Genomic DNA, 18,851 nt, shown 5'->3' with positions numbered 1-18,851 from the left:
GACTTATATGCAAATGAAACACAATCAGTACCTAATGGTATTGTTAACATGGAAGTGTCAGACTGAAATGGTTGCGTTGAGTAAAATGTACATAAACTGCACATTCTTTTGCAATCCGCAGTTGAAATTATGCTGTTGACATAAATGGTATTGAGTCCAGTTTCAGGTATGTAAAAGATTTTAGCTGAAAAACATGTACTACTACTACTACTACTACTACTACTAAAAATTCATAAATTCTTGTGTGGAGTTGAAGGAGGTGTCAAACAGATATGATTCCAGTTTGCCTTTGAAGTTAATTGTAGTCTGTATTAAATTCCTTACACCACTGGGTAAGTGGTTGAAGGTTTTTATGGCTGAATGCCTCATGCCTTTCTGTTTGACACTAAGGCTGAGTAATGGATAGTAAATATCATGTTTTCATGTTATGTTTCTGAACATTACTCTTGTTTTCAAATTGTAATTGATTGTCGACAACAAAATGCGGAATTGTTAAAGATCTGTCTACAAGGGGCTGTAGAGTGGACACCATGTAGTATTTGCATTACACTTCTGTGAAACACACTTTCTCCCTCAGTGATGACTTACACCAGAATGTATTGCCATAAAAATTTAGTGAATCAAAATGAGAAAACTGAGTAATTATATTGACATTTTTGTCTCCACAATCTGATATTATCTGAAACACAAAAATTGCTGAGCTTAGACTTTTCAGAAGAACTGTTACAATGACTTTCATTTAAGGGTCTTATCAGTATATACACCTGAGAATTAGAATATTCTTCTTCATATGTTGATTTGCCCACATGCGTTATTTCTGCTGGTGTGGTAAACTCTATGCAATACTGAATTGTGCTTGTATTGTGTTTTATAATTAATTTCCAACAAATATGTTTTGCAGTTGTTGATATGCATGAGATCTGCATAGTTAATAGCAAATTTATTTATTTATTTATTTTTTTTTTTTTTGCAGGTTTACAGGAAATGTAAAACTGAAGGGAGTGATTGTTATTGGAGGAGAACAAGACATGCATCCTTCACGACTGAGAATGTAAGATATTTGTGATTTTTTTAATACAACAAACTATTTGTTATTAATGTAATATTTATGATAGTTTTAGGCTGAAAGAAGAGACTACACTTGTCTGTATCTTATGTTTTATTTCAGATTTGTAAATCACATGTTGAAAAACTAAGACACAAAGAGACACACACACATAGTAAAGTCTATGTTGCTCAGTTAACCAGCAGTAGTGCTGACAACCTCACTTTGACACTTAATTAAGTACAATCAAAGATAACTGCAACAGTTAAAAAAATGGTATTGAATACTATGTGTGAATTAACACATCACCCCAACTGAAGCAAAAAGTCTGATCAATGAAACTGTATAACTGTGCTTTGATATGAGCATACAGTATGAACGCAAGTGTTGATTAGAAACTTTGTGGCAGATTAAAACTGTATGCCAAATTGAGACTCTTAACTCAGGACTGGTGGATGTAAAGCTGTGAGGACAGGTCGGGGGCTGTGCTTGGGTAGCTCAGTCGGTAGAGCACTTGCCCATGAAAGGCAATGGTTCTGACTTTGAGTCGTGGTCTGGCACAAATTTTCAGTCTTCCACAAAGTTTAATATCAGCACACACTCCACTGCAGAGTGAGAATTTCATTCTGGAACCAGTGTTGATTGTTTGGTTTTGCTGTCTTCTTAGTCCACAGTATGCAGTGGTCTTGTAGTATCGTCTGACAGGTAGTGCATGGAACTAGAGGTGGTGATAATCAAGGGAGATGAATTCATTTTTGGCAATTAAATAGCAATCTCTTCGAAAAAGGACAGAAGAAACATTAACTTTTTGTCAGATCTGTAGTAGGAATAATAAAATAGTCATCTAGACCTTTGATCTGGATTGTTCTGGAACTCACTTTACACCTATGGGGAACAATATATACAATTTTTATAGGTTATTTTCTCTGTACGCAGTTTCTTATTAATGCAAAAGAATAATCTGTTATGAATGAGAAAACACACTATACTGGTGTAACATTCTACAATATTTAACAAACTGTATTATTTTACAAATCACTTATCAGCCGTCATGTCATCATCAGGTAAAAAGAGATTCAATAACGAACTACACGACACATTACAACAAATGTTCTGAGGAGAAAAATAAGGGGAACAGTACAGGCATGTTCTTCAGTGGCATAGTCAAGGAGTTAACTGAACAAGGTAATATTGTCCTTAGCAGGTCTGTATTACAAACAGGTAAAATGCTACAAGAGAGACTAAGCAGCTTAGTGAAACAACTGTAATTGTACAAAACAAAATTTCTTAACAGGGCATCTGAAACTGCAGTAATTGAAATAAAGGAAAAATGTGGCATACGAGTACTACCGTGGTACAAGTTTATATGCCAACTAGCTCTGCAGATGACGAAGAAATTGAAGAAATGTATGATGAAATAAAAGAAATTATTCAGATTGTGAAGGGGGACGAAAATTTAATAGTCATGGGTGACTGGAATTCGAGAGTAGGAAAAGGGAGAGAAGGAAACATAGTAGGTGAATATGGATTGGGGGACAGAAATGAAAGAGGAATCCGCCTGGTAGAATTTTGCACAGAGCACAACATAATCATAGCTAACACTTGGTTTAAGAATCATGAAAGAAGGTTGTATACATGGAAGAACCCTGGAGATACTAAAAGGTATCAGATAGATTATATAATGGTAAGACAGAGATTTAGGAACCAGGTTTTAAATTGTAAGACATTTCCAGGGGCAGATGTGGACTCTGACCACAATCTATTGGTTATGACCTGTAGATTAAAACTGAAGAAACTGCAAAAGGGGTGGGAATTTAAGGAGATGGGACCTGGATAAACTAAAAGAACCAGAGGTTGTACAGAGATTCAGGGAGAGCATAAGGGAGCAATTGACAGGAATGGGGGAAATAAATACAGTAGAAGAAGAATGGGTAGCTTTGAGGGATGAAGTAGCGAAGGTAGCAGAGGATCAAGTAGGTAAAAAGACGAGGGCTAGTAGAAATCCTTGGGTAACAGAAGAAATATTGAATTTAATTGATGAAAGGAGAAAATATAAAAATGCAGTAAATGAAGCAGGCAAAAAGGAATACAAACGTCTCAAAAATGAGATCGACAGGAAGTGCAAAATGGCTAAGCAGGGATGGCTAGAGGACAAATGTAAGGATGTAGAGGCCTATCTCACTAGGGATAAGATAGATACTGCCTACAGGAAAATTAAAGAGACCTTTGGAGATAAGAGAACGACTTGTACGAATATCAAGAGCTCAGATGGAAACCCAGTTCTAAGCAAAGAAGGGAAAGCAGAAAGGTGGAAGGAGTATAGATAGGGTCTATACAAGGGCGATGTACTTGAGGACAATATTATGGAAATGGAAGAGGATGTAGATGAAGATGAAATGGGAGATATGATACTGCATGAAGAGTTTGACAGAGCACTGAAAGACCTGAGTCGAAACAAGGCCCCAGGAGTAGACAATATTCCATTGGAACTACTGACAGCCTTGGGAGAGCCAGTCCTGACAAAACTCTACCATCTGGTGAGCAAGATGTATGAAACAGGCGAAGTACCCTCAGACTTCAAGAAGAATATAATAATTCCAATCCCAAAGAAAGCAGGTGTTGACAGATGTGAAAATTACCGAACTATCAGTTTAATAAGTCACAGCTGCAAAATACTAACACGAATTCTTTACAGACGAATGGAAAAACTAGTAGAAGCCGACCTCGGGGAAGATCAGTTTGGATTCCGTAGCAACACTGGAACACGTGAGGCAATACTGACCTTACGACTTATCTTAGAAGAAAGGTTAAGGAAAGGCAAACCTACATTTCTAGCATTTGTAGACTTAGAGAAAGCTTTTGACAATGTTGACTAGAATACTCTCTTTCGAATTCTAAAGGTGGCAGGAATAAAATACAGGGAGCGAAAGGCTATTCACAATTTGTACAGAAACCAGATGGCAGTTATAAATGTCGAGGGACATGAAAGGGAAGCAGTGGTTGGAAAGGGAGTAATACAGGGTTGTGGCCTCTCCCCGATGTTGTTCAATCTGTATATTGAGCAAGCAGTAAAGGAAACAAAAGAAAAATTCGGAATAGGTATTAAAATTCATGGAGAAGAAATAAAAACTTTGAGGTTCGCCGATGACATTGTAATTCTGTCAGAGACAGCAGAGGACTTGGAAGAGCAGTTGAATGGAATGGACAGTGTCTTGAAAGGAGGATATAAGATGAACATCAACAAAAGCAAAACAAGGATAATGGAATGTAGTCGAATTAAGTAGGGTGATGCTGAGGGAATTAGATTAGGAAATGAGACACTTAAAGTAGTAAAGGAGTTTTGCTATTTGGGGAGCAAAAAACTGATGATGGTCGAAGTAGAGAGGATATAAAATCTAGACTGGCAATGGCAAGGAAAGTGTTTCTGAAGAAGAGAAATTTGTTAACATTGAGTATAGATTTAAGTGTCAGGAAGTAATTTCTGAAAGTATTTGTATGGAGTGTAGCCATGTATGGAAGTGAAACATGGACGATAAATAGTTTGGACAAGAAGAGAATAGAAGCTGTCGAAATGTGGTGCTACAGAAGAATGCTGAAGATTAGATGGGTAGATCACATAACTAATGAGGAAGTATTGAATAGGATTGGGGAGAAGAGAAGTTTGTGGCACAACTTGACTAGAAGAAGGGATCGGTTGGTAGGACATGTTCTGAGGCATCAAGGGATCACCAATTTAGTATTGGAGGGCAGCGTGGAGGGTAAAAATCGTAGAGGGAGACCAAGAGATGAATACACTAAGCAGATTCAGAAGGATGTAGGTTGCAGTAGGTACTGGGAGATGAAAAAGCTTGCACAGGATAGAGTAGCATGGAGAGCTGCATCAAACCAGTCTCAGGACTGAAGACCACAACAACAACAACAACAACAACAACAACAACATGAGTAGGATGGTTTAAGTTACAAAATGGTTTGGATGAAATTATTAGCAGTATCTGCCGTTGTAATTGATGAGTAGGGAAACTGTGTGTAACTATTCAGTACTAAGCTTGGGCAAGTGGACATATGTTTATTAATTTCTATTATTTCAAGGTAGTTCATCTTCCTGCATTCATGAATGTAAGACTTCATAATGCACCTTTTAATTGTGGCCTTCCTTAATCAGGTGTTTTGCAAAAATAGAGTCTCTTTTTTCACGTCTCCAGCTATTATGGCAATCCTTCAAATAGGTGGGTATTGCCCTACCAGACTGGCCTATATAGAATTTGCCACTATTACAATTCTTCTACATCTACATTTATACTCTGCAAACCACCATGACGTGCATGGCAGAGGGTATGTCCCACTGTACCAGTTATTAGGGTTTCTTCCTGTTCCATTCATGTATGGACTGTGGGAAGAATGACTGTTTGAATGCCTCTGTGGATGTTGTAATCATTCTAATCTTATCCTCATGATCCCTATTTGATCGATGAATAGGGGGTTGTTGTATATTCCTGGAGTGATCACTTAAAGCCAGTTGTTGAAACCTGAGTACCAGAATTTCTCGGAATAGTTTACATCTGTCTTCAAGAGTCTGCCAATTCAGTTCCTTCATTGACTCTGTGACACTCTCCCACAGATTGAAGTGATTTCAAAGCAATCTATTTTGTAGATTGATTGCTCTTCTCCAGTATTCTACCAATAAACCAAAGTCTACCACCTGCTTTGCCCATGATGAACCTTTGTGAGTAATCCATTTCATTTCCCTATGAAGAGTTACACTCAGGTGTGTGTATGAGTTGGCCAATTCCAGCAGTGACTCATTGATGTTATAGTCATAGCATACTATGTTTTCTCACTTTGTGAAGGGCAAAATTTTACAAGTTGCCAATCTGTGCACCATGTTGAAACCTTATCAAGATCTGACTGAATATTTATGCAGCTTCTCTCAGACAGTACTTCATTATAGATAACTGCTTCATCTGCAGAAAGCCTGATTTTATTATTAATACTGTCTGCAAGATCATTAACATACAAAATGAACAGCAAGTGTCCCAACACTCTTCCCTGGGGCACACCCAAAGTTGCTTCTATATCTGAAAATCACTCTCCATCCAAGATAAAATGCTGTGGCCTCCCTACCAACAAGCCCCCAATCCAGTCACAGATTTCTCTTGATACCCCATATGATTGTACTTTGGCAATAAATGTAGGTGTGGTACTGAGTTTTTCCAAGAACTGGGCATGGTTCTTTGTTCAAGGGATGTACAATAGATTATAGTTAGATGAGGGGCTAACTCAGCTGCAAATTCAGTATAGAATCTGACGGGGACGCCATCAGTGCATAGAACTCTGTTCAATGCTAATGATTTTAACTGTTTCTCAACATAACTGCCACTAATACTTAACTTCATTCATCCTTTCAGTGATACGAGGATTGGATTGGGGCAATTCTCGTGGGTTTCCCTTTGTAAAGAAACATTTGAAAATGGAGTTAAGCATTTCAGCTTTTGCTTTGCTATCCTCAATTTTAATTCCTCTCTTATTCACTAGCACTGGACACTAACTTTGGTGCCACTAACAGCTTTTACATATGACTAGAATTTCTTTGGATTTTGTGAAATGTCATTCTGTGGTAGTCATTGAAGGCATTGTAACACATTGCTTTCTTGACAGCCAAATGCATTTCATTCAGTATCTCTCCATCTATAGACCTACACTTTCTTTTACACCTATTATGCAGTAATTTCTGTTTCTTTAGAAGCCTCTTTACAGTAACTGTAAACCATGGAGGTTCCCTCACATTATGAACTATTCTACTGGGTACATATCTGTTAAATTCGTGGTCAACTATTCTTTTAAACTTGAGCCATTGTTTCTTTATATGCTCCTGCCCTGTGCTGAAAGTTTCAAGTTCATCATTGAGATATAACTACTGATGTTTATCATGTTTACTGGACACATTTATCTTTCTGCTTGTTTTAGTTGTCCTTTGTACTCTGGCAATCATTGCTGCCACAACTGTGTCATGGTCACTGATACCAGTTTCAATGTGAATAACCTCAAAGAGGTCAGGTCTACTTGATGCCATTAGATTCAGTGTATTTCCATTATGTGTGGGGTTCCTAACTATTTGTTCTAGGTAGTTTTCAGACAAAGCATTTAGTAAAATTCCACAGAATGTCTTATCATGCCCACCACTAACAAAACTGTAATTTTCCCAATTAATTGTTGGATGATTAAAGTCTCCACCAATGATTATAGTATGACTGGGAAACTTATGTAGAAGTGTATGGAGGTTTTCTTCTGTTTTCCAAAGCAAAAGAGTTGTCTTTACTATTGGGTAAGAAGTTTCCGGTAGTGTTGTGTGTATAAAATATGTTTCAAAGTTACACGATGCAACACAAAATCTTACATAATATCAAAAATTGGAGGAAAATGAACTAACTGAAAATAATGGAAGTTAATAAACATATCTACATCTACATACTTACTCTGCAAGCCACTATATGACTATGGCAGAGGCACCATTTAGCACTACTAGTCATTCCATTTCATATTCCACCATCTAATAGAGTGATGGAAAACAACTGTCTATATGGCTCTATTGAAACTCTAATTCATCTTATTTTGTCTTTATGATCCTTAAGGGGATACGGAATCGGATTTTGGGTTAAAAAATCGAATTTTTTTTTATTGGCGTATTATATTCTGCCATGTTTCCTCTTTAAAATGACGTATCATACATAGCTCTACTACAATTATAACTATTTTATTTTTATATATTTGTGAGATCGGGTATTGCGCTTTAGTTATACACGTCTCTCGTGGCTGACCATGAACTTTTTGGCAGTACCTTTAAAGTGACATGAATTCAAATATCCCGGTTTCCAGCGACTATTTATACACTAGTTGCCCGAAAATGTTTCTCTCTGGTTTCCTCAAGTTACTCTTTGACTTTGTGGCGGGACTCTTTTGTAAACAGTGTGATATAAGAAAGTAGTTGTTGTTATTTCGTATTTAGTGCTTCATTTTTCGCAGTGAAAATGCCTAGAGCTAAAGCAAAAGTATTTAAAAAGCGTGTGAACTGGCAAAAGAAAAGAAATAATGATTCATTAGCAAAGCAAAGCAGTTCATCATCATCACTGTTGGAAAATGTGAATCCACTTATTACTGATTTGCCGAACGAACTTACACCAAATGAAAACAGTGCTTCTCATAAAAAACTAAGAGATTTGGAAGAGAAATATAATTTACTTGATAGAGGGAATGAAGTTTTTGAACTCATTGATACGAATATATTGTGTGAAGCTCTTGAAAACAGTTTGTGCTGCAAAAAATGTCATGGAAACGTTTCTCTGAAAGTAGAATCCCATGTTAGCCTGGCTGCCCAGTTTAATTTAATATGCAGTGTTTGTAAATACAGCTGTAAGTTTCCAAGTTCGGTTTCAGTAACTGTAAATAATGGATACAAGAAAACTGAACTTTATAGTGTAAATATTAGGTTAGTTTATGGATTGCGAGCAATTGGTAAGGGCAAAGCAGCTGGTGATATGCTATGTGGTGTTCGAAATCTTCCAAGTGCACCTTCAAAGTTTGAAGCTTACAATTATGTACTAGGATCTGCAGTTGAAGATGTAGCACAGAAGTCAATGCAGGTTGCTGTGGAAGAAGCAGTGGAAGAAAATGACGGCAGTCGGGACCTCACAGTGGCGTTTGATGGCACGTGGCAGAAAAGGGGCCACACCTCCAACAATGGTGTTGTAACAGCAACTAGTGTTGATACTGGCAAGGTTATTGATGTTGCAATAATGTCTAAATACTGTAGGTGCACAGGCAGGCTGAAAAATGAACACAGTGATGACTGTATTGCTAATTACTATGGTAGTAGTGGTGGCATGGAGGTTGCTGGGGTGAAGAAAATTTTTCATCGCTCTTCACAGTGGTATAATGTTCGCTATGTCAAATATCTGGGAGATGGTGACTCTAAAGCATTCAAAGAAGTTTTGGAAAGCAAACCATATGGGAACAGTGTAAATATAAGCAAACTTGAATGTATAGGACATGTGCAGAAGAGAATGGGTGCCAGGCTGAGAAGGTTAAAATCAGTTATGAAAGGGAAAAAACTAGATGATGGGAAAACCTTGGATGGCAGAGGAAGATTGACTGATTCCATAATAGACCACATTCAGAACTGCTATGGCCTTGCAATCAGGCAAAATACAGGCAATCTTGAAGAAATGAGGAGAGCTATATGGGCTTTATATTTCCACACCGCATCCACGGATGAGCATCCACAACATGGTTTGTGCCCCAAAGGTGAAAACAGCTGGTGTAAATACAATAGGGGACTAACAACAGGAGAGAAATACATTCACCACCACAGTCTACCATCAGCCATCATGGCAGAAATAAAGCCCATTTTCAGAGATCTGGCTGACAGAAGTCTTCTGATGAAATGTCTTCACGGAAAAACGCAGAACCCCAACGAGTGCTTGAATAGTGTGATATGGCATCGTCTCCCAAAAACAGTGTTTGTCGGAATTAATACACTACATTTTGGTGTGTATGATGCTGTGGCAACCTTCAATCTTGGAAATATAACTAAATGCCAGGTCCTTCAAAAGTTGGGTATGTGTGTTGGTTCCCGTACAGTACGTGCTATGTTCTTTTTAGATCAGCACAGACTAAGGCATGCTGATAATATAATCAAGACATTAGTGAAAAAAGCAAGACAGGTGCAGAGGGGTGCCAAAAGAAGACTTGAAGATGATTATGAAGACTGTGAAGGGGGTATTAGCTACGGATCAGGAATGTTTTAATCTTCTTTCTCCGTTTCCCGTAAGTTTACTTTTTACTTCATCTAGGAACATTATCTCAGGTACTGGTCAACCTAGAAGTCTGAAATTTTTATGACGTAGTGACATAGGTCCCTATTACATACGGAAACAACGATTTTTTAATTACTTGATTTACAAAAGACTTAGGGGTGATAGTCTAGTAAAAAGCGATGGAAAAAATTTACTTAAAAATAAATGTACAATATCTCTGTAAGAAAATACTTTGACAATAAACTGTTGTTTCAGTATTGTTGTAACATATGAATGCACATACAGTAAAATTTTTACCTCTCTGTCTCCAGTAGTTTGTGAGAAAATGTTCCCTATAGTAGGCATATATTAACATTGCGGGGATAGGTGATTCTGTATCCCCTTAAGTGGAATGTACATTGGTAGCAATTGAATTTTCATGCAGCGATCTGCAAATGTCTGTTCTCTAAACTTTCGCAATTGTGTTTTGTAAAAAGAAAGTTGCCCATTTGAGTTCATGAAGTATCTCTGCAACCCGCAACACTTATGTGTTGTTTGACTCTGCTGATAACAGATTTAGCAGCATGCTTCGGAGTTGTTTCGATGTCTTCCTTCAATCCAACCTGGTGAGGGTTCCAAACATTTGAGCAGTACTCAAGAATGGGTTGCTCAAGTGCTTTGTATTTGGCCTCTTTTGTAGATGAGTATACTTTCCTAAAAATTTTGTAATAAACCAAAGTTGGCTATTCACATTCCCTACCACTGTCCTGTTGTGCTCATTCTCATTCAAGTTATGCATACATATTTCATTGATGTGACTGTTGTGCAGAACACTGCTAATATTGTATTAAGACATTATAGTATTGTTTTTCCTACTCATTTGCATTAACTTAGATTTTTCTACATTTACAGCAAGCTGCAATTTGTAAGTCCAAATAGAAATTTTCTCTGTCCTGTATACTTCTTCCTTCTACAGTCACACAAGGATGATGCTGTCCAGCATACTACAGCACAGTATATGTGTCCACTTGCTCAAGCTTTGAACTGAATGATTAAGTGGTGTTCTGATACTGCTAATAATTCCATTCAGAACACTATGTATGTATTGTGCTTCTCACATGACCTCTTTTTCTTCAGTTGCTGTTGTTCCTCTTACCTATTACAAAATTTTACTTTGTATAATTACAGCTGTTTCAATTATCTGTTCAGTCTCACATGTAATATTTTACCTGTTTGTAATATTGGACATTTTAAGAACAAGATTATTTTAACATGTCACCAGAATTTACTGTATGTAATTTATCATGCAGTTAATTATTTAATGTGTCACAGATTTTATCTAAGCCAAATAGTTCCACATTACATTTTCACTATAGTAATTCCCTCTCATTTTCATCCTAAATCAGACATTAACAATGTTATCTTTGGCAACCAACTTAGATGTTATCTAGGTGAATTATTTTAAAATCTTTAAACGCACAAAAATTTCATAGTCACACACATTTATGTTTGTACCTGAGAGTGAAGTAACAGCTGAAAACCAGTTTGTAAAATAATGAATACTGTAGAATATTACACCTGTGGTGTGTGTTTTTTCCTTTGTTATGTATAAAACATTCCACTGAGGACTAATGAAACAGTCGATTAATGCAGAAAATTTGATTTAAATCTCCAAATGACTATTTTTGCTGTCACAGAAACTGGTGTCATTTATTTTCAGTGAATTAAGGTGAAATGGGAAAGCGCCATGATTGACTTGCATACTGATTATTGATGTTATAATCTTCCTGCTGTTTATGTATTTATTGATCCAGGGATCATCTCACAATGATACAGGATTTGTCATCATCATTCAATGAAAATAAATAGCTCAAAATATACATCCACACTGGATACATCGGTGTGCTTTTATGATAAGACAGGAAGCTGGCAGTGACCTTGATGAAGAAACCATCTTGACATTTGCCTGAAATGATTTAGGAAAACTTTGTAAAACCTAAATCAGCATGACCAGACAGAGCAAATTCTGCCCTCCCAAATATGAGGTCGGTCAGTCTCTTTAACAACTGCACTGTCTCATTCGGTTGGCTCTTATTATACAGTGTTCTTTTGATTTACAAACAGTTTGCTACAGAAACTTGTAGTAAGAAAAATAGTTTTGCATTTCATTATTCCTCACATGAAGAACACTTGCTGGTGACTTCTGGACCATGAACATGCTGCTAAGTCCCTTGCACTGACTTCAGTTTGCTCAGAAAACTGAAAAACTGAATGTTAACATGCAACTGTGACCCATCCACGACTTCATGTACTCTTCTGTGTCCGCATGAAAAACTGATTCAGTGTCCCTGTATAATGAGTGAGATGTTGAGCTCAGGAGAATGACAAGACATAACTGTCTTGCATGATTGATCTTGGCACATGATTTTCTTGCAAAAGAATTACATTGTTATCATGTATTGTAATGTGACTGGCTGTTGTAGTTATGCTCTTTTGTTATTAATCACTATTCTGAGTGCTTCAGGTAATCTTTAAATATGTGATATGCATTACTTATGAAGAATATTACCCTTTTCAAACTGATTTTTTTGGTGATCTTTTTCATCTGCTTGGGCAATTTATTATTTTTGAGTTTTGCTGTTTTGAGTTTTTTATTTGTTTTTCCTGGGTAAATGTAAGTCCAAAATGGCTCTTGTCCCATAATTATATATAGATCTATTAGTGAAATACTTAGTAATGGATAAGCACAATAGACTGATAGATGTACTCACTTGGTGCAGTAAGGATACCCAGTTTTTTAGATAATTCTCTACAGTGACTCTGACTACTGCTTCTAATTTTTATTCTTACAACCATTTTATACAGTTTAAATGTGTCTGTGTTTTGTGCCCACAATCCCCAGAACATTGTGGAACCATGGGATTCTTGTAACATTAGGTTGAATGTGTCCATACAACTCTTTAGTTGTTATTGTTCATTTATCTTTCCATTTTGTTATGGCTTTTTTTCTATTATTGTCATGTTATCATGTGTGAAATGTGAGTAATAATACCAATAATGGCAGCTTGTTTAATAATGTTATCAATTCTGTATTCTAGTGAGCTTTTGCACACAGGAAGTCTACACTTTACCTCTCCTCCAACATTCTCTCCCTTGTGGGCAATATTTATTGTGTGTCTGTAGAAATGTTTCAATTGTGAATGTGAAATGTTTCAGTAGGCTTTGTCTGGCAATGAAATAATAATCTCTGACACATAGCTATCTTTTGTACACTGCAATGCTTTAATTGTGACTGGAGCTTTGGTAGTACATATTGTAGCTTAGTGGAGATGTTTATACTGTTCTTTATGATGGGTTTTAGGTCATAGTATAGCATACCCCACTATTTTTTCTCTTACAGTTTTAGAACCCTTAGTCTGCATAGTAAATTCAGTGGTTGGTTAGATTCTTCAGTTTCTTTGGCATATTTTTTGATTGAATAGCTCACGAGTCTACTGCCGGTTCATAGTGTCCAACAGGCAAATATATTGATGATCGGTCATGTTGCCATTGCCTGGCATGCTGGCAAACTGAGTTACTGAGGGTGTGTGGCTGACTAATATCTGCTGGCAGGACTAAGTTTGATTAAGAAGACTCTCAGCAAACAAAATGATCTGGCGAATAGGGCGGACAGAGAACTTACATTTATGCCTTCACAGATGCTGATGCTAGTGTCTCCACATCTGCTGACGTGTGAGCACAGACCTTGGACAGAGTGGCTGATGGGGACAGGGGATATTAGACGGCTGTGTGCCCTCAGGAGTTCGGTTCATCAGCACACTTGATGAAGGTGACATGTCTCATTGCTGAAATATTGTGCCCGTTGGACATTATGAACTGGCAGAACACCTGTGGACTGATTGATCAGTGGTTGGTTAGTTTGCAATTAGTTAGTTCAATGGTTAGTTTGCAATTAGTTTGTTCAATGGTTAGTTTGCAATTAGTTAGTTCAATGGTTAGTTTGCAATTAGTTAGTTCAATGGTTAGTTAGCCCTTGCGTAAGCATTCTCCACAACAACATATGCCCACATGTTGCCCGTTAAACTGTCGATCTCCATCAAAACATTGGTTGGAACGTTGTCACTCCCTCGCCATAGACTCCTGACTTGACACTGAGAAACTACCAGCTGTTCCCTGAGTTGAAGTAAGATTTAAATGGATTCTGGCTCTGCTCCGATGATGAGATGAAAGGTGAGATTCCGCTGTTCCTGAAGGACTTGGTTGTGAGCTGGTATGACGTGGGAATTGAAAAACTGCACAATATCTTCAAAAATGCATCAACCAAGATGGTGCCTATGTGGAAATAAAAAGCATTTTCAACCCTTGAAATAGGTAACTATTATACGGAGGGCTATCTTTTGAGAGGCCAGACAAACGTGTGGTTCCTGAAGAGGGGCAGCAGCCTTTTCAGTAGTTGCAAGGGCAACAGTCTGGATGATGACAGATCTGGCCTTGTAACATTAACCAAAACGGCCTTGCTGTGCTGGTACTGCGAACGGCTGAAAGCAAGGGGAAACTACAGCTGTAATTTTCCCCAAGGGCATGCAGCTTTACTGTGTGGTTAAACAATGATGGCGTCCTCTTGGGTAAAATATTCCAGAGGTACAATAGTCCCCCATTCGGATCTCTGGGCTTGTGTCTGTATATGTGAGGATGGATATGTGTTTGTGTGTATACCCGTCCTTTTTTCCCCCTAAGGTAAGTCTTTCCACTCCCGGGATTGGAATGACTCCTTACCCTCTCCCTTAAAACCCACATCTTTCGTCTTTCCCTCTCCTTCCCTCTTTCCTGATGAGGCAACAGTTTGTTGCGAAAGCTTGAATTTTGTGTGTATGTTTGTGTTTGTTTGTGTGTCTATCGACCTGCCAGCACTTTCGTTTGGTAAGTCACCTCATCTTTGTTTTTATATATATATATATATAATAGAGGGAAACATTCCACGTAGGAAAAATGTATCTAAAAACAAAGATGATGTGACTTACCAAATGAAAGTGCTGGCAGGTAGACAGACACACAAACATACACACAAAATTCAAGCTTTCGCAACAAACTGTTGCCTCATCAGGAAAGAGGGAAGGAGAGGGAAAGACGAAAGATGTGGGTTTTAAGGGAGAGGGTAAGGAGTCATTCCAATCCCGGGAGTGGAAAGACTTACCTTAGGGGGAAAAAAGGACGGGTATACACACACACACACACACATATCCATCCTCACATATACAGACACAAGCCCAGAGATCTGAATGGGGGACTATTGTACCTCTGGAATATTTTACCCAAGAGGACGCCATCATTGTTTAACCACACAGTAAAGCTGCATGCCCTTGGGGAAAATTACAGCTGTAGTTTCCCCTTGCTTTCAGCCGTTCGCAGTACCAGCACAGCAAGGCCGTTTTGGTTAATGTTACAAGGCCAGATCTGTCATCATCCAGACTGTTGCCCTTGCAACTACTGAAAAGGCTGCTGCCCCTCTTCAGGAACCACACGTTTGTCTGGCCTCTCAAAAGATAGCCCTCCGTATAATAGTTACCTATTTCAAGGGTTGAAAATGCTTTTTATTTCCACATAGGCACCATCTTGGTTGATGCATTTTTGAAGATATTGTGCAGTTTTTCAATTCCCACGTCATACCAGCTCACAACCAAGTCCTTCAGGAACAGCGGAATCTCACCTTTCATCTCATCATCGGAGCAGAGCAGCGCTTTCGTTCGGTAAGTCACCTCATCTTTGTTTTTATATATAATTTTTCCCACGTGGAATGTTTCCTTCTATTATATTGATATCATTAATTTGAATCCAACAATTACGTTTGTTATTGTCACTGTTGCATTTCGAAATCTTTTCTGTCGTCTTATTTTCCTCTTTCTGTTTTTGCCAGTAGTTTCACTTTGTATTCACCTTCTCCTTTTTACCGTAATCTGCTATACTATTTTATCCCACCTATATATATACTAATGATATCAATATAATGGAAGGAAACATTCCACGTGGGAAAAATTATATATAAAAACAAAGATGGGGTGACTTACCGAACAAAAGCGCTGGCAGGTCGATAGACACACAAACAAACACAAACATACACACAAAATTCAAGCTTTCGCAACAAACTGTTGCCTCATCAGGAAAGAGGGAAGGAGAGGGGAAGACGAAAGGAAGTGGGTTTTAAGGGAGAGGGTAAGGAGTCATTCCAATCCCGGGAGCGGAAAGACTTACCTTAGGGGGAAAAAAGGACAGGTATACACTCGCACACACGCACATATCCATCCACACATACAGACACAAGCAGACATATTTAAATATGTCTGCTTGTGTCTGTATGTGTGGATGGATATGTGCGTGTGTGCGAGTGTATACCTGTCCTTTTTTCCCCCTAAGGTAAGTCTTTCCGCTCCCGGGATTGGAATGACTCCTTACCCTCTCCCTTAAAACCCACTTCCTTTCGTCTTCCCCTCTCCTTCCCTCTTTCCTGATGAGGCAACAGTTTGTTGCGAAAGCTTGAATTTTGTGTGTATGTTTGTGTTTGTTTGTGTGTCTATCGACCTGCCAGCGCTTTTGTTCGGTAAGTCACCCCATCTTTGTTTTTATATATATATATATACTAAATAATACGTAACCCACTTCCAAACCATAACCAAAAAAATTTATTTTTGCCGCTTTCAGCACTACCGCCGCTATAATATCCACCGTTTCTAGTTCACAAACAGCTCCTTTCACCTTTTAAACAACCATTTCGGCCAGTTCTAATAACTTTCGCTTTATTTCCATTTCCGTTTTTCCCACATCACTTATAATTTTTAGCCGCTTCCCACAGGTTTAATGGCTTGTGTCTGTATGTGTGGATGGATATGTGTCCCTTAAAACCCACTTCCTTTCGTCTTCCCCTCTCCTTCCCTCTTTCCTGATGAGGCAACAGTTTGTTGCGAAAGCTTGAATTCTGTGTGTATGTTTGTGTTTGTTTGTGTGTCTATCGACCTGCCAGCGCTTTCGTTCGGTAAGTCACCTCATCTTTGTTTATATATATATATATATATATAAATTTGAATTACAAAAAACAAATACTAAAAAAAAGGGTTGCATGGCGCAAGATTCGATCCGGCGACCTTCGAATTACGAACCCGAGCACTTACCGCTGCGCCACGACGCTGTAGAAAATTATTAATCGTAGAGAGTATTTCACCGCAACGGTTTCTTTTAACTGTCGATTTTCTCGACAATGGCTGAGAAGTGCATCTTGGTGCTTTGCCACATTACACCTCTGGCCATTAGCTTTTATTATGCGCAGTATGAATCGAATCTGAATTTCACAATTGGCGGCCTCCCCTTGTGAGTTAGTCTCAGGAACTACTGTAGAAATTTTGGGACAGTCGTGGACTTCCCGGGACCTGTATCTTGCCAGTATCAACACTGATAACACGCAAAAAGGGCCAAGAGTATGGATTCCTGGGATGGATGAACTATCTATATACATAATTAAGTTTGTACGGAACCGACAGTGTGCAAGTCTTATTTGCACATGCCCAATTTCTTTGTAATTTTTTCTGAAAATGACAACTACCTCTTTATATCCATTTTGGATCTACGTGAATATACATCTAATTTGTAACAACTTACTGTAAGATTATCTGTCCAAGTGGTTATATAGTGACCAGGCAGACAAAAGCCAAATTTCTCACTAACTATTGCTATTGAAAGCTTCAAAACTCTTCCACTTTTTTTTATTTTCCTGATATTTTTATGCATAATGATAACAACAACAAACTATATTAGCACACGCACCATGGTTTGACAATGATAAATTTTGTACAACAGCTTTGCTGCCTACCGCTACTACTGTTTTGATGGCACATGCCCAGTTTTAGGTACAAAAGTTAAACATGCAAAAAATATAAACAAAACTATTTGGATTAATAATAGTGCCATTGAAGTGAGGGGGACATTAGTTACTCTGTAGTGCAATTGTTGTACGAAATCTCGAGTTTAAGGAAGCCTTCAAACTTTTAAGGAGTGCTATAAAAATTTGTTATTACAGACCAGGAGCAATTATGTTGCAAACAAGTGTCAAGCTTCACACAGTGTTGCTGCTGGTGTCCGGGAAGTGACAGTTTTAGAACATGCAGAGACAAATCTTTTAATATTAACCACAATGAGATGTACATTAAAGACCAACTTGAAATTGCAAGCATCTGCAGTGAATACTTTCCTTCGGTGGGGAAAGCTGTCAGTGACAAAAAAACCCTGCAGTAAAATTTTAAAGGCAATATATCTTTGCATAGCATATATCTAACCCTCCACAAACTGCAAAGGTATAATGAATATCTTTGGCTCTGTAAAAGCCAGCAGTTCTGCAGGGCATGATGGCCTCAATTTTAGTGTATTAAAAGTGTATACACATAGTGTGTCTGTGTCTCTGTCTTCAATAATAAATAATACAACAGAATGAGGTACCTTCCCAGACAGACTAAAAGTAGCCCATGTAAGAACAATCTTTAGAAAAGATGATGAATACAAAATAGAAAACTACAGACCAGTCTCAATATATCCTGTCTCTTCCAAAATAGTAGAAAAAGTCATAAATAATAGAATTATAAAGTTTCTCTACAAACTCAATCTAATGTTTGAAAATCAAAAGGGATTTAAAAAATGTAAATCAACTATCATAGCAGCAACTCAGTTAACTGAAGAAATATTAGTGGCATCAAGAACAAAATTCATGTTACATTTATATACCTAAAACTTGGGAAATCTTTTGACTACATGAACATTACTATCCTATTGGATAAACTATGGAATACTGGTATAAGAGGCACAGCTTATGACCTAATTAATTCAGTGACCAAAAACACTTTGTACTGCTTAAAACTGAAAGTAGTGTTCACAACTCTGAAAACATTGATATTAAATATGGGGCACCACAGGGCTCAGTATTGGATGATTTTTTGTTTTTGATTTATGTAAATGACATTAAATATTGCTCTTTAAGT

At 37.8% G+C, this 18,851-nt stretch overlaps 1 protein-coding gene across 1 annotated transcript in view; it reads left to right on the top strand.

Annotated features, from left to right (window-relative positions):
* The window catches only part of LOC124776933 (PITH domain-containing protein GA19395), a 72,169-nt gene that overhangs the window by 19,858 nt on the left and 33,460 nt on the right, over window positions 1–18,851 (top strand). The window contains exon 3 of the mRNA XM_047252152.1: window positions 974–1,051. Coding sequence (XP_047108108.1) covers window positions 974–1,051 — 78 coding nt within the window. The remainder of the gene's footprint in view (window positions 1–973; window positions 1,052–18,851) is intronic.

Source organism: Schistocerca piceifrons, chromosome 2 (genome assembly GCF_021461385.2).
Source record: "Schistocerca piceifrons isolate TAMUIC-IGC-003096 chromosome 2, iqSchPice1.1, whole genome shotgun sequence".
In the NCBI taxonomy this organism is placed as follows: domain Eukaryota; kingdom Metazoa; phylum Arthropoda; class Insecta; order Orthoptera; family Acrididae; genus Schistocerca; species Schistocerca piceifrons.
Note: the sequence above shows the minus strand (reverse complement) of the source record. Positions and strands in the feature narration are given on the sequence as shown.